Below are 17,460 nucleotides of genomic sequence, written 5' to 3' on the forward strand. Positions count from 1 at the left end.
GATACATAAAAGGAGAAATAATTTCATTGATCTAAAAAATGTACAAACAGTACATAGCATAGTGGAAGACTTGCCTATTGAAATGTTTTTTATTGATTGACAGTATTAACCGTTACATTTTTCATGTAGCAAATATGTTACAATTACATTTGATAATTTTAAAAAATTGACGAATTTTCTGAAATGAAACAATGTTTGAAAAATGTAAAAGCAAGAGAGCATACGATAAGAGAGTGACACTTTGGTATTACCCGCGCGCCATGTCGATTCCTAATCTGGCTATTTTTAGTAACCACTACCCCACCATTGCGCGTGAGCATTTCTACTCACCCTACCCCCGCGCTTTAGCATTTACATCTTGTTGTTTGCCGCTGTTTTGTTACTTGAAAACTAAAAAAAACACATTATTTGCACAAATACCATCAATAATTTCATTCTAGCATCAAAGATACAAGGCAGTTGCGGTATATTAAGGGGATGTAGTACTTCGATGATTGCAAGATTTCGAAAACGTTTAAAAAAAAGAGACTTCATTGAAAATCAAAAGGGAAAAACCTCGTGCTTCAAACACCGTTTTCGCTCTAACTTGCTGCTTCTTCCTGGTGTCTCAACATTCATTATCTTCCTAATGGTCAAACGAAATCTGTAAGTTAGACATTCGATATGATATTGATTTTTATGAATATTCCAGTGAATTGAGAAGGATTCCAAGAAAAATACTTTTCATAAAACTATCCTTGAAGCGAGGGAATGCATTTTTGTGATGATCAAAGCCAGCAAGCTGAAGTATCTATGGTGAGAAAATAAAGAGGGAGATATTGCTGTACTTCTTTGATGGTGTTATTATTAGATGTTATTATGTTGTTATTATACAAGCTGGAGTCGGGGTTTGAATCAAACGCGGTATCACAGCCATTTTATCGTTCTTCGGTTTTTTCTTTCTTCTTCACTTGACTACGCCGCTCAGACAAACAAAACAGTCAAACTATTCAGGGATTTAGCTTCTGTGAGTATATTTGCCAATCTTGCTTATTTAAGTTAGACTTGTTTTCTTCTTCCGAGTTATTTTAAATGATCTCTTTTCATTCCTATTAGTTGAAAAACAACAACACGCAACCCGCGGAGGAGTAGGACAAAATAAAAGGAGCAAATCCTCACGCGCAGTGGTGGGGTGGTGGTTACTAAAATAGCCGCATTCGGAATCGGCATGGCGCGCGGGTAATACCAAAGTGTCCCTCTCTTATGTTATGCTATCTTGGTAAAAGTTAGAGTGGCTTGTTCTTGCCATAGCCCTATTTATCAGCTCGGAATATTTCCTTTTCTGGAAACACTTTTTTGTTTTTTGACATTCGAGGCATCAAACATTGAAACAACCAATCACAGATCAAATTGTAAGATGCCGTCATAACACATGGCGGCCATAGAGAGACGAGAATAAGAGCATAAAACAGTATCTTTCTGCTTTTTGGTAGGGTTTTAGACGTATCAAAACTTGAAAGACTTGTAGAAAAGCCTTTGGGCGCAAAGATGTGTTAAAATTTATATTTCGAATGGCTATGTTCGGTGTGAAAGTCCGATTCGCTATAGTCAATAGATGACAGCGAGGATGATGGTCATCACGATTGAATTACAGCTTGGAAGCGTAATTATACTGGAATTCGAATGCAAACTTAACGGTGGACAAGCAGGCATGGATTCTAGACCCTGGAGTTGACTACTCAGTACTGCAAATGGTTTTCGTTGCGTCTGTATCACCCAAAAATGTAACAACACCCATAAATGTTATAACAACCATAAATGTAATAACAGTTACCCATAAATGTTATAACAACCATAAATGTTATAACACATTGCCAATAAATGTAATAAACAGTCAACCATAAATGTAAGAACACGTCGCCCATAAATGTTATAAACCACGTTAACCATAAATGTAATAACACGTCGCCCATAAATGTTATAACTTATAATTTCGACTCATAGAAACAACATAAGACAACCAAACTTGGCAGATGTCTTGTAGGTGTCAAGGGGGGTGCAACGGTATGTCAACTCAGCATGACGTCATCGATGACGTCATTTAAAACGGCAATACTCATATCTCATAATAGAAACATAATTAGAAACATAATAGTTCGGTCTAACTTGGCAGATGTCATGTAGGTGTCAAGGGGGGTGCAACGATATGCCAACTGAGCATGACATCAACGATGACGTTACTAAAATGGCAATACTTATATATCATCAAAGAAACATAATAAGGTGGTCTAACTTGGTAGATGTCTGTAGGTGTCAAGGGAGTGTCAACTGAGTATCATGACGTCAACGATGACGTTACTAAAAGCGGCAATACCCATATCTAACCATAGAAACATCATAAGGCGGTCTAACTTGGCAGATGTCATGTAGGTGTCAAGGGGGGTGCAACGATATGGTGCCTCAGCATGACGTCATCGATGACGTCATTGAAAACGGCAATACTCATATCTCATCATAGAAACATCATTAGGCGGTTTAACTTGACAGATGTCATTTAAGTGTGAAGGGGGTGTGCAACATTATGCATATAAGTCAATCATATTAGCCAATATGCGGGGACTCTCCAGAAAAGTAGACGGGGCGATCGATCTATCTTTTAGGGTATACAATTTTTACCAACTGCTATCCTTTAGAGGATTTTTAAGACTTTTTTTTTCCAATTCTGCTAGTCTCACGCCAATTGTGGCCCTTATCGCCCGACATGTATTTTATAATAAACCACAATTTAACGTATCGGTTGATACTTCCGGCTTTAAGATAATAATACAGGCTCTATCAGCTAATTAAAACAGCATTTTTCTCGCAATACCAAATAGAAAACGTCAATAAAATCGTTTGACAGCTTAAAAGATAAACCGCAACATCTAGGCCCGTATTTTATCGTGACCGAATCCCAATTACTGCGACTTCCAAGTCGTGAGTCGCGATTAAAAACTATGGCAAGAGAATGGTCCAGCAGGACTACGAGATGGTTTCATTTCTCCTTGTACCTCAAAGATTTCAGAGGCTCTACTATATCTGCTGTCACCAAGTTTATTTCTGCCGAAATTTTACGTTGCTTTCCTGCAAACTTGGTATTCGATTCATTGTTTAGACCGAGAGATCAATCAACGAGAGCTGCACGAATGACGCTGTGAATAATTTTACTGCATAGTGTGTACGGGAAAAAAATGACCGTTTTATTACTGGGATACCTGTGGTAGCCAAGTTATAAATTGCAACTGTTTTTTTTTTTTTCCGTGGTCCCGGGAAATCTGCAATGTTTCGCAATACCCCAAGAGCCTTTGCGCCATAGTCACTACTTCGCTTGTTTTAGTGTATTGATTGCGACCTTACTGGAGCCTTTTTCTTACACGAAGTATCTAGCTTACTGTCCTACGTCATCGCAACGCATAGTTACCAAAAATTTTGAATAATTTAAAACTGTGTCATGGCTGCCATCTTGAATTTGAGATTCCAGCTCTCAGATCCATGTTATTTGTGCAGTTGAAGGCCCGATTCGCGATTTAATAACTGCATATTTAACCATAGCCTCAATTTCTACCAAGTTATTATGGAAAATCATCTCAGCTTGGATTGATTTCGCTGTATTTACTCGTGTTTACATTTGCGACCCGAGTGCGAGACACGCGGCTCAAGATAACTGACTGCTTTAGACTCATACAGCTTACTTCAAGACGTAATTAAATGTGCTCTGGACACTCACGAATGGACTCGAGGTATTTACCTTGATTGCTTCATCTATTTTGAAGTGGAAGTAGTTTGAAACAATTGATGAAAATCGTCTCCTACAAATCGCTTTGTCGATGAATCTACTTTACATTGGACACTTAACCGGCTACCCTAAGATGAATTTTATGTTCTTACTATAAAATATTTTGATCTCTCTCATTGAATCTCATCATTTTAACCATGTCGATTTTAATAAAGTACAGCATAGGTGTTGTAAGTCATGTAAGTGTAAAATATGGGCTTTACATACAATACAGTACAATGCAATGCAATGCAATGCAATGCAATGCAATGCAATGCAATGCAATGCAATGCAATGCAATAATTTATTTTCCGTCGTTGTCGTGAGGAGTGGTCACCCAGTCTCCCGAGCTCGGGGAGCTCATGGTACAAACACGGTGTTCTTACACCTCGGTGTAAGAACCTCACAACTGACGTCACAAGCCACTAACAGTGTTTATGCTGATAACATGTTATATCAATACCTCTCAATCAACTGCATAAGTCAGGAGAAACTGACTCGATGGAACACTAGATCCGCATATCTTTAAATCGCTAGAATGTTGGGCCGATGGATCGCTGGGTCGATGGATCGCTAGGCCGATGAATATCTGGGTCGATGGTTCGCTGGGTCGATGGATCGCTGGGCCGATAGAGTTTTCATCACTGAGAAAACCAACCTACTGCCCGACAAGAAGTGAGCCAATCACGGCTAGCATCATTTTATGGGATTCTATTCCAACCAATCGGGTTTCTTTTCTGTCTAATGATATGACATTTAGATGTCACCGTGCGCCTAAAAAATGTAAACAACTTTTGCGAAGGTATTGGAAGTTTGCTACAAACTGAGACTTTATCTACTTGTTTTTTGTCCTTGTTTCGGAAAGTGCCGATGCCACAGCAGTGTTTGGGGTACCAATTGTCTACACAAATCGGCAAATCTAGGATTTCTATTGAAATTCAGTAATTATTTCGCCAATCTAAAAATTCATAAATTACGAAAATTATAATTTGCTTATTCCCACTCGGAAAAGTGTCCCAAAAAACTCTCCCGGTAAAACCTAACTGGCCCGATAATTACCGGTTTTCCGGTTTTCTTTGTGAATTATATTTCCTTTCGCCATAATTCATTTTTTTCGGTTAGCTATTTCTTTTCTCCTTGAGCTATTTCCTTCCGCCGTGACAGATATGGGCCACCGTACTTTCCAGACGACCGAGTAGAGTGTTGGTATTAGAGAATTGTTTTTGGCTTTGATTGCCTACAAACGGTTTGGACTCAAGCGAAACATTGAACTGCACACTAGCGAAGTGCTTTGCCTCCCTTAGTTTTATCCTTTCGTTTACTCCCAACGACAAAACACATACTTAAGTATCGGATAACTTCACTTCACAATAAAACGAACTTACCGTCTCTCGAGCTATCTTTGCTTTATTGCGCTCTGCCTTTTTTTGGCTCTTCGTTTTATACAACACTTGAAAATATTAGCGTCTTGGTTCTTATCTTGGGTCTAGTAGTTTTTCTTGCTTCTGTGTAGTCACTTACTTCTGGGAAGTCTTCAAGTCGTCTCAATAATTATTGTTCTGCTCTATATACATTCTCCCTAAAGTTGCTGTTTGAAGTTTTTAGGAAAAAACAACCGAGTGAGTGCTTCTTTTCCCGTTTTACGCACGTCCCCACTCTCGCGCCAAAAAACCAGACACCAGGGGGTCGTTTCTCAAAAGTCCCGATAAATCCGGAAACCCGGAAAGTCACCCGGTAAGCCCCCGATAAACTTTACGGGTGTTTCTCAAAACGCCCGTTATTGTCGGGTCCGGAAAAAATCCCGGTAACTTACGGGAGCTCAAGAGCTCCCGTTAAACTTACCGGGAATTACTTTTAATGCGATAATTGATACCCAAAACGATGTTTTCCCTTAATATTTTCAGCTGAATTTACAGATCAACTATTCATCTAGAATTGGCCAAGTTGAACTATCCAATTTGTTGCTTTTTTTCCGATTAAATCTCGCAATTTTCAAGTTGTGTAGAGTTGTAGTGAATTTTCATCACTTGAGGAAAGGAGTGGGCCAGTCACGGCTAACATCAATTTATGGGATTACCTACCAGCCAATCAGGTTCCTTTTCTGTCAAATGATTTGACATTTAGCTGTCAAGTTTGCTACAAAATGAGACTTTTTATCTAGTTGTTCTTTTTCTTTTTTTTGAAAAGTGCCGATGCCACAGCAGTGTTTGGGGTACCAGTTGTCTACAGACATCGACAAATCTACGATTTTTATTGATATTCAATAATTATTTAGCCAATCTATTCTTATACTCTGAAAATTATAATTTGCTTATCGGGAAGCCGTAAACAGCCGGGACGCTACCGCAAGCTTTGAGAAACGCTCTTCCTCGCCCGTAAAAGTATCCCGAAAACTCTCCCGGGACCCTAACGGGCCCGGTAATTACCTGGAGTTTTGTGAAACGACCCCCTGAAACGGGAAAATGCACAGGAATCCCATCGTAAACACAGGAACTTTAGCGTATAGTTATACCCCAATTTCCTATGACTAAAGAACTATCTAAAGAACGGCTCCTATCCTGCTATCCGATAGGCGTAATGAACGCCCCCCCCCCCCCCCACCCCCTAAGCTTACAAGTTTGAACAAACGCCCCACAAACGACATTTCGGAATTTCGGTAATGAAATCTGAGTTTGACTTCTACCAGGGGCTCAAAAGTAGGGAAAATCAACTTGTACACATTCTTGTATTATATAAGTATCACGGCGTTTACCAGGATCAGGCTTTTCTTAGACGCGCGGATGAAATAAAGAAAGACTCAAACACAATATTACATACCAAATTACACTTAATTTTCGCGTCACTTTAATCTCGCGAATTTTGCGATTTTAAAAGATCCGCGAAAATTAAGTGTCGCGAAAATTAGGATGCGCGAGAATTGTGAGTACACAAGAAGCCTTTGGGGGGAATATTGGCCGTTTAATAAGCTTTATGGAACACCTTGTTTATTTAGTCTTCTAAGGTTCATAAAGAACGGTAAGGGGTTGAGTTGGACTTGTATTTATAGATTTTTATGAAACTAAATTTAGCCCACGCATCTTTTTGTTACAACAGCACATTTTAATTTCACTTGTTTTGCTTCATTCTATCATCCCAAAATCGCGAAATCGCGAAAATAAAGTATTCTGGTTTTTACGAAAATAGGAAAAATCGCGAAAAAAAAAGTTTCGAAATATCGCCATCTCAAAATCACGAAAATTATACGTTGCGAAAATAAAGTGTAATACGGTAATCTAAATTTCATTTTATTACGATAAAGCACTTTTTCGCTAACATACATATTCCCCTAAACATTCATTTATATCCCACTCAGTGGCGGATCCAGGGGTGGTGACGGGGGTGACATGTCGCCCCCCTTTTGGGAGAAAAAAAGCGTTTATAAACATAAAAAGATAAATCGTTTCAAATTGTTATAGCCGAGTTGGATGTATCGCGATGCTATTCACTGGACGGAAATCAAGCAAAGTTCGTGACAGAAAGCCAGGCCACTGCACTAGGCGAAACAAGGCGTTCATTTTGAATCAGAATGTTCTGACTTGCGGAACAGAAAAGCACTTTTCAACAACCTTTTTAAAACTAAAAGATGGCACATTGGGTATGGTCGAAGCAGTTTCTAATCCTAAGCTCTAAAATCACTGTGAGACCGGTGAGACCCCTAATAATGGATGGCAAAAGCGTAAGAATTTTATAGCATGAATTGAATGCGCAACCGGAAATTTCATGCTAACAAATAGTAGGGTGGTTAAGCAAACTGAAGCTGCGAGGAACTTATCAACTTGCCCCACTGGCAAAGCTTTAGCAACAGCGATACAAGAATTCCTGGCAATTTTAACCAACTGCCGCCGGCATAGGCATATGAGTTCATAAATGAGCTCGGATAAGAAAGGTTATGTGGGAATAGATAAGTCAGCACCGGATGTCGAATATCAAGGATGCTGCGTTCATTTACTGAATCTAGTATCTCGTAGGAGGTTATGTGGGAATAGCTAAGTCAGCTCCAGACGCCGAAAGGATGCTACCTTCATTCACTGAAAAAAGTCGTTTGCCACCGCCTGCAATATAGCAAGCAATATGTTGGGTTCTTACCATGAGCTTTTCAAGTTTTTTTGACAACTCGCCGGCAGAATTCCTTTAAAATTGTGTTGTGATTAATGCACTTGCACTCGAAAATAGAAAGCGCAAACTGGAAGATTTTCGCAAAATTTGCTGGGTTGCACGTTAGGATATGTAATAGTGTCGATCGACAGAATGGAGGTCTGTAGGCGTTTTATTGCAGCGCAACCATGGCGGATGGCGTTATCTTCTTTTCTAAGTGTTCCTCCAAAAAAGTCCGTAGTAAGAGGAGCTGTTATGCTTTTGGTTCTCTACTAATTCGAAACTTCAATAAGTAACGTGATTTTCACAAACAGGGAAATTAAATGTATTCTCGAAATTTTGTAGAAGATTTTGTAACATGAAATATATATTCCTTGAAATCTGGAAAAAAATCGAGACAGCCTTTCAAAAAAGTCACCCCCCTCCTTTTCTAAATCCTAGATCCGCCACTGCCACTGACGGTAGCCTTGGGCTGCCTGTGTTGTCACCAGATTCATGCTTTAAAGCGACGCGCTGATTGGTAATTCAAGCCACGCTGTCAAATTGAATCCGAATGTTGCATCCAGTGGTAAACAAACGAGCCTCATAAAAACACCTTTGGAAAGCTGAATAATCCTTGGCTTGCACAGACCATAATTCCTCCAATCATTCATAAATCATGAGCTAATGCGACCTTATGCCAATCTTATTTGAAATAGGTGTATATTTGTAACTTTAAGTGAAGATTTTATTATTGTTTCTTCATTTACCCAAAAATACCCATCCAATTGATTATATTATTAGGCAGGTTGATCACATCCTTTTTTGGGCAAATTAACTTTTTTTTTTAGCAAATATTCGCCTATATTTCCTGTGTTTGCACAAGCTGAATAAACTTGTATAAAAATAGCATTTACCTATGACAAATAGCCTCAAGGCAATTATGTTCCCGCCTTGGAAAACAAAAAATCACTTTTATATTTCCGCTTGCTGTATTCTATATAAGTCTGCGCTTTTTTATAGTTATACACAAAAAAAAACGTTTGCTACCATATCTTCGATCAATTGCATGACATTTATACACCGAGGCCTAAATAAAACGTTTATTAAGATTATTATCATTCGTAAACCAATCCTGATTAAGCTAATCCAAACGAACCCAGCGGTTAACATTATTGCTTATTCCGAATATCAACAGTTCAATAGGAGAATGACATCGCACATTTATGCTTATGAAATATTGATTCCGCTCTTTTCCATTGTTATGGAGATCTTAACGTAGCAAGTACATTTTCCCGCCTTATATCAACATAATACGTGCGCAAATCAGTCGCAGTTAGCTCGTTTGGGAAACAGAGCCGACACACTATTACATTTTACTGCGGGACACTTGATGAAATTGCGCAAATTCTATAGCATTTGTGTCCGCATGTAAAAGCCTTATCCGGCACCTAATTGTTTCGCTTTGTAAAACAAACGCATTGCCATTGTTTTATCTTCAATTTATCACAGATCCTCAAAGTGATTCTTCCAAAATTTTGCTATGGAAAAGAGCTTGGATCGACTGCAAGAAGATCTCGCGTCCCGAGGGACGGCACGTATTTTTATAGAGATTTTTGTGTTTTTCACTGAGTTTATCATTGGGATTCTTGGGAATTTCCTAGTTGTATGGGTCCTCTACAAAAAGAGACGCGACGGAAAAGTGATACATTACTTTATCGCCGCACTAGCTGTTTCAGACATTCTACTGATTGCAGATCACATATTTCTAACTACTCCAGTTTTAGCTCTGAGCAAATGGCCCTTCCATGATATCTTTTGCCAGTTGCATGGAATCCTTAACTTCTTATGCGTCAGTGCTTCGGTCCTCGTTATGGCAGCTGCGGCAGTGAATCGCTACTTCCAAGTTGTGCGAAGGAACTATTACCGACTCATATTCACCCCAAGGCGTACAAAACTCATCATATGTGCGGCATGGTTGCTGGCTTGTATCACACCTACTCAGTATCTGGCAAGTGGCGGACGATATATCTTCAACCCAGGGAAGTGCTTTTGCTTTCAAGAACACAGCTTGCAACTCAACACATGGCTGGTATATGCAAACGTTTTCATCTCAATGAACGTCATTATCTTGTGTTATTACAAGATTTTCCGTACAATTAAAAACCACCAAGCCGCCTTGAAGGAAAACAGGAATTCTATATCAGGGCCAAGTACGCAAGATATAAAAGTCACACGAACTCTTTTTTTGACTGTTGTAGGATTTCTAATTTGTTGGACACCTATTTTAGTCATGGACATAATCGATTTCGTTAAAGGGGAATTCGCTCTTCCTCGAGAACTGTATTTTCTCTATACCTACGTAGGAGTTCTTTCCTCGGTCATCAACCCTTTTATATACGGCGCCATGAACCCTATGTTCAGGGAGGAATACAAACACGTTTTTAGACTCGCAAGTTTCCGTGGTCGAAATTCAGCGGTTGTACACGTTGAAGCATCAGCAGGTGTGTCATCCGTTTCCTGTCGGAATAGAGGGGCAAATGATACTAAATCGACAGAAATTGAAGCTGCATAAAAACTGTTTCCGGTCGGAATAGAGGGGCAAGTGATACTAAATATGCAGACATTGATTTTGCGTGAAAACTGGCACAATGAAATAATGAAATTCCTTGATATTCATTGTGTTTTCTTGCTGATATGCACGCCTATTTCCTATGTCAAGCCCGATTTTCGCTTCACCAACCGAGGCCAGGTCCCGAAAAATCGCAGATATAAGTACTCTGGACGACAATCGGTTAGACAAATCGGCTCCCGTTTGCACCATAGCCTTTATGTACAAAACAGTAAGTATGGATTACTATGGCATACAAGAACTGTGGATAATTTATTGGTTTAATTTAAGATACTGCTAGTCTTTACAGTTGGGCTTCAACATTAATGCAAAATAAAAATATTCTTAGACGGCAATCGTTGCCAGTGCTTAACTTAAAATAAAGATAGAGATTAAAAAAAGACGAGCGTTATGCTTACGAGTTTAGTTTTTTTTTGTTAAATATCATCAATAATAATCATGATAATTTATTATTTGTACATATTTGCATTTTGCCAAGTTCGTAAAAACTAAAGTCCACAAGAGACAGAAACTAGATAAAGCTCCACTAGCTAGTCAGATATCAGGTGTTATCAGGTCGGTCCCTGATATCTAGCCGTCCAGATAGGATACCAAATTTTTGTACAAAGTACTTATTAAATCACACTTATTACAACACTGCGTCTTGTCATATTTCTATAGGATGCAAGAAAATACAGGCAAATCAAATCAAGCAATTAGTTTATTCTTACAAATAATTATTCCTAAGAAACTTAGAAACGGTCAAAAATAATGCCAGTTGTTAGCTTCCGCGCTGACGCATCTATTTTTTATTTAAAAGGTGTATACAGTAAAAAGACATTTCTAAGCACAACTGTTTTTATATTTGCGCATATGTGTAAAAGACATTACACAGCGTTGAAAGGTAAAAAGAAGAAGAAGAAGAAGAAGAAGAAGAAGAAGAAGAAGAAGAAGAAGAAGAAGAAGAAGAAGAAGAAGAAGAAGAAGAAGAAAAGAAGCATTTTCCATGATATAAACGCGGCTATATATCTATTTAGATTCATAGGGCTCATGCAATGCTAGAAACTATTATTTGAGCAATACAATAGTAGCAGTACAATATCCCTAGCTCTTGTTTAAATTCCTACCTACTGTACCAGCTAATGATTTGACACTTGGGAAAGAATAGATTTTTAAAGATAAAAATATTAAAATATCTGGGTCGAAGAAAACGATAAATTCACTAGCAACCAATTTTGGATTCAAATGCCTGAACGTGCATTAGTTCACTTCAGAGATTTTACGTTATTTTCGACAAGGGTAATTAAACCTGACGGGTTAAGGAAATGAAACCTCCAATTAGGGTATAACCTATCTCCGTCTATTTTCATTACGGAAAACTAATGCCATTTCGCCTGAGGAAACGGATTCTGTATTTCCTCAGCCCATTTATCAATTTTCCACCCTGTTCACACTCTCATGAGAGTATTGTGTCTGTTTTACCGTCCCACTTTATTTAGGCGATTACACAAAAAGATGCGTGCTGTGAATTCCAAAATTGTCAAAGTGTCCACGGTAGCGCGCGTCGCCCTGTCATTATTGGTAGCTTTTGTAAAAGAGAATAGAAAGACGCTACAGTGCCGAGTTGCCCATAGGGGCTGAATGGCCCGTGCCCCAGCCCCAGTTCATTTCAAAAAGTATAAGGAGATACCTAAAAGGGACATTGCTGCCTCCCTTCCCTGTCCCCGAGAGGCTTAGTACGGCCCTGCGTTTCTCCCTGGAGTATTGTAATCAGCCCATCGGGAAAATAGGGGGTGATCGGATATTGACAGGAGATACGACGTATTTCCTGTTTCATTGTTGCTTGAAAAAAAAAATGGCCTGATTTTTTTTAGATTCAGATAGTCAGATATTTTTTGGGATGTATGAGGATGTTAGCTTTTATAATCTGCCGAACTGCTACAAACATCCCTTATCCCTTTCTACTGGCTGTGTTCTATGTCCGTGAGCATTTGTTTGCACCAGGAGCTCAAATACAAGATCACACTTCGGAGCTCAAACACAAACTCCAGACTCTCAAGATTAACTCTACTCAATCTAAAGTATTTGAAGAGTGAACATCAGTCAGCCTGACATATCGTACTAAAATATTATTCTGTTTATTATTCGCTGGTAGTGCCCGCTCAGTGCGACTCTTAATCAGACTGAAAGCAGTTTTTTGCTGAAACTTGACACGCAATTTTTAATGCGATTTGTAAGACAATTACTTATGTGTTAACATCTGCTTTTCTTTTGCACCTTGCAATGCAATTTTTGTCGAGTTGCCCGAACATTGCGAGAAAAAACTATACCCTTTGTATCATTTTCTGCAACCTACAAAAAAACTATTTCTAATTCCTCATCGTTAAAATGCAACGATGCTAAGTGTCTAAAAAGTTAAAAAAAAGTTTTTGAGGTAAAACTTGACATATCCGTCTTAAATAAACATCAAGAGGTGGCCACCTGCACCAGAGGACGGCCATTTGGCGACTGACGACACACTACTCTGACGCAGTCTTTCCCTTACAGACGCGTTGGCAATGGAGATTAAAGCCGCATTGTCACCAGTCGATTACGTAACAATCTCCGATGATTTTTAACGGAAAACGCGAAATATATTTCCAAATATTGAAAGCAGTGTGTCTATTGCATGTTTCTTCGAGGATGTGATAATTTAGAGCGAATGTCATGTTACATATCTTGGATTCTAATAGATTCTTTTGTCTTTTAACGGTCGAGGTTTCCGTCGGACCTCCGGAAGTGAACTGGTGACATTGCGGCTTTAATCAATACTGGACTTCTCCTTTTTTGTGTAATTTCGACGCTATGTTTAGCAACACCATACTCAGCGCAGATGCACAGTCATAACGTCGACCACAGGCTGATCAGCTAGAAATCAGTATAGAAATGAATAATGGATCAATAATAAAATCGCTATGTTCCTGAAGGTAATTTAGCATTCAATTATCCTGAGGAAAAAGAATAGTCTTAAAAAAACATTTGCTAGCTCATTTCATCAAAAGTATGTAAATCCTACACGTAATCTGAAATGTCCAAGAATTCGGGTAGATCACGAACACGTATAGAGGTCTTCTCTCCTTATTTGGAAATTTGAAAGCTCTGCGACCGGTTGGTCGCGCGGTCTTTGCGCGTCCTGAAACTAGAGGTGTGAGGTCATAGGTATCTTTTATGGAAAAAGCCTTGTATATGAAGATTCCTTTATAAGAAATGACCCTCTTTTTGGCCGCCAAGCGGCCCTGTGTACGCGTCTGCTCTGTGTCCATTTGCCCTCTTTTTAATATAGAGACATACCTGTTAAATTGCAGCCACCGCGTCCGCTTTGAAGAACATCAAACTGTTGACAGACTCCAGGGTAGTCAGGGCAGATCCCTTTCAGAGTAAACTCAAGAATCGCGACACTCAGAGCTGGGTCGGTCCACGACGAACTAAGAACTCGACTTTTTTGCATCCAGCTCATCTTGTCGGATTTCTTTGCGTTGAAAATCATGTGAAGCACCGAGACCCCCTCAACATACGCATTTACAAGCACCTGTTAAGAAATATTTTGATGCCGTTAATCGTTACTAAAGTGAGGGGTGAATAAGGCAGAAGCGATTTCTTTCAGGGATTTCACCGAGGCGAATGGGGACGAGGGGATTTATAGAACAAATGGCGAGAGCCAAACACTTTTTTTAACGTTTTGTTCGCGAAAGGAATCAGTTATTGTAGACGTTCCTCCAGGTTTCGATTTTCATTGTTACGTTGTAACAATGTTTTTGTTTTTATGTAATTGCTTTTATTGTTCTATTGTGTAATTTACATGTCCTGGTGATATTATAAGGGTGATATAATGTAATATTACTCCCTTTTCAATAGTATTGTTAAGGTAATGAATAGAAATTTTGGGTTGGACATGCCCCAGTAACCTAGAGTATGAAAGTTTGTCATTATCCTCCTTGTTTGAAGGAGGTGGGTGGGGCGACCGCTCTGTTACTGTGCGTGCTGGCCAATTTATAAAAACCCGTGCAAACTGCGCCAGCACCTGCCGCCATTGCTGGCGAATATTTGCTAGACTAACCACAAGACAAAGGAAATGTCAGAAAGTCCATTTCCCAGTTTGACATTTCCTTTATCTTATTGTCAGTCAAGCAAAATTCGCCAGCAATGCTGGCAAGTGTTGGCGCAGTTTGCACGGGGCTTAAAACCGCATTGTCACCAGTTTACTTCCGATCGATTACCTAACAATATCCGATGATTTTTAACGGAAAACTCGAAAAAATATTTCAAAATATTGAAAGCAGTGTGTCTATTGGAAGTTTCTTTGAGAATGTGATTGATAATTTAGAGCGGATGGCCTGTTAAATATCTCGGATTCTAATAGATTATTTTGTCTTTTAACAGTTGAGGTTTCCGTCGGACCTCCGGAAGTAAACTGGTGACAATGCGGCTTTAAGAGCTTGGATTATTACGTGGTTCCTTTATTTATGCTATAATGATCAACATTTCTCTATGGACGATATTATACTGATATCAGATATTCTAATGAGGTTACGCTCAGTGTAAACAGGGCCAATAAGCAAGCATGCAAGGGCCGTTGACCATAAGGCACAGGAAATGTTGTGCCAAACAGCCTTACAGCCAAGGGCATACAACGAGCCCCCCTTCCCGAAACACGTTAAAATGGCAAATTTCGTCGTTTAAATACGTTCTAATGCCATTATACATCACCTCCCCACGTCCCGTGTAAACAGCACCAACATCAGGCAGCGATCAGGCAGCGCTGCTGGTCTTTATTCACTGGCCACAAGACAAAGGGCATGCTGGAATCCCTGTGTCACGTGGTCAGTCGAGCAAGAATGCCAACAATATGCTGACTGTTGTTGGTGCTGTGCTGTTGGTGCTGACACGGGTCTTAAAACAGTGCTCAAACGTTTGTTAACATTGTTTGGCCAGCGTCGCGCTTGGTTTGTGCCCGGCTTGTGCTGTTTTGACGGGCTGTAAAATAGTGAAGTATAAAAATACCTCACTCGGTCCGAAGGCATCCCACTCCTCTACGATTATACTCTTGTAATGGCTTGTGTTTGTCTTCATGACGGAGAATACGTTACTGTCCATGTCACGCGTGACATCAGAGGCCCACAAAGCAGAAGCGGTCAGCGGTGAAGCTCCAGAGACGGCTTTGAATACCATTGTCCATCCTAAAAAACAAAATTTATATTACAACACGCGGCTTAGAAAATGTGAAAATGAAGCGATGACGTTCAATACATGTCATTGCCATTTTTGGCGGATTCAGACATCAAAATGGGAGAGACAGATAAACAAGAAAATAAAATGGGTGGATGATTTAATAGAAATACATCAAAATTGGTCATTGATAGGGCACAGTTTAAACAGGACTATTGTGCAGAAAAAGTATATGATATGAAAGCTTTAAATATCTTGTTATTTCATGGTGCAAGAATTTCGTCAGCAGCTGGGTGTGACCCCTTAATCCTTCATTAAAAGCCACACTTCTAATACAACAAAAGAAAATAGATGATATTTATTACCACCATCCATCTTCGTCATTTCACAGTAAACATCGCTCAAAGCCCCGGATCCGTTAGGGGTCCTTATACGGTAGACACCGCTGAATGTGAAATCGAGGGCTCGGATGGACGCACAACTTCGAGGAGCTATAGAAAAAATAGTATAGGTATATAGTAATAGTATAGTATAGCCAGGCTAACAATTGCATATAGGAGCGGTTTCCTATTCGTACTTTTCTAGTGACATTTACCTTTTTCGCAGTTTATTCCCGTAAAACCTGGTTGACACTTGCATGAATAGTTATTCGCGTGATCCGTACAGTTACCATCATTCAAACAGGGGTTTCCAGCGCACTCGTCTATGTCTGTTGAAAGAATAGGCCATTTCAGCTATAAGCATGCGCGCGCACTCACCATGGAAACCTACCTCAACTACCGTCATGCAACGCGCGCGTCGTTTGGTGCAGGCTTAAAAATGCGCACGCTGCATGCTGGTAGTTGAAGTAGGTTTCCATGGTAATGCGAGCAAACTTTTAGCTGGAATGGCCTTATTATAGCTAACTAGTCGGTACCCATGGAACATTCACGTTAAGCATAAACGTTACTAAATTTTAATCAGCTCCAAGATTTATCGATTCGCCCTTTGTCCCTTTTGGGGAGATGGTGTTTCCCCGCCCTTTTTATTATTGTATTCTCGCCGATTATTATTGGCGTAATTATATTCTTTGGTATGTTATTTGTAGATATTATATGAAGAATAACTTCATTGGAAAATTGGAGACTAACATTGTGTTGATGTGGGTGCAATTCAGAGTAAATGTGGCTTTTTTTAACACACCTATCTCGCAGTTTCTCTCTGTATATCCTGGCTGACACGTGCATGTATAATTGTTGACTTGATCAGTGCAGTTTCCTCCATTTTTACACGGACTGCTATCACACTCGTTGATTTCTGGAGGAAGAAAGATGAAAAAGTATCCAAGGGGGGATAAGAACAGACGGTGGTGATCGTCAAAATCGGCAAAATCGATTTCAACCCTAAGAATGGCACTTTGGGCGTGGTCAACAGAAATTCTTGTGGTCGAAGGAATTTTAAACTCTAAGAGATGGCAGAATCGGAAAAAAGTTCAACACCCCCTTAGAAATAGAAATTGGTCGAATTTTATTCCCTAAGACATAACAGAATCGAAAAAAAAGACGTTAAACATCCCCTTAGAAATAGCAGAAATTTATACCCTAAGAGATGGCAAAATCGGAAAAATCCTTCAACACCCCCTAAGGGATGGCAGCCAATTTTTCTGGAGAGTCCCCACCACACACACACAAACCGTGAAGAAAATATATCAGATTTAGAATTAGATATTCGAAAATTGCTCTGTTTCAGCACTCTTAAT

The 17,460-nt window shown here is 39.5% G+C and overlaps 1 protein-coding gene across 3 annotated transcripts in view; it reads right to left on the reverse strand.

Annotated features, from left to right (window-relative positions):
• Positions 1-13,208: 13,208 nt before the first annotated feature.
• Positions 13,209-17,460, reverse strand: part of LOC116609462 (sushi, nidogen and EGF-like domain-containing protein 1) — a 31,535-nt gene continuing 27,283 nt past the window's right edge. The window contains exons 7-12 of one of the 3 annotated variants that reach the window (XM_048722486.1): positions 16,905-17,018; positions 16,318-16,431; positions 16,088-16,213; positions 15,558-15,733; positions 13,848-14,085; positions 13,209-13,424 (exon numbers count right to left, since the gene is read on the reverse strand). In XM_048722486.1, the coding sequence (XP_048578443.1) occupies positions 13,381-13,424; positions 13,848-14,085; positions 15,558-15,733; positions 16,088-16,213; positions 16,318-16,431; positions 16,905-17,018 (812 nt within the window). In that variant the 3' untranslated portion in view covers positions 13,209-13,380. The remainder of the gene's footprint in view (positions 13,425-13,847; positions 14,086-15,557; positions 15,734-16,087; positions 16,214-16,317; positions 16,432-16,904; positions 17,019-17,460) is intronic. The other 2 variants (XM_048722487.1, XM_048722488.1) reach the window with 2 other exon arrangements.

This window comes from Nematostella vectensis, chromosome 15, assembly GCF_932526225.1.
Source record: "Nematostella vectensis chromosome 15, jaNemVect1.1, whole genome shotgun sequence".
Taxonomy (NCBI): Eukaryota; Metazoa; Cnidaria; class Anthozoa; order Actiniaria; family Edwardsiidae; genus Nematostella; species Nematostella vectensis.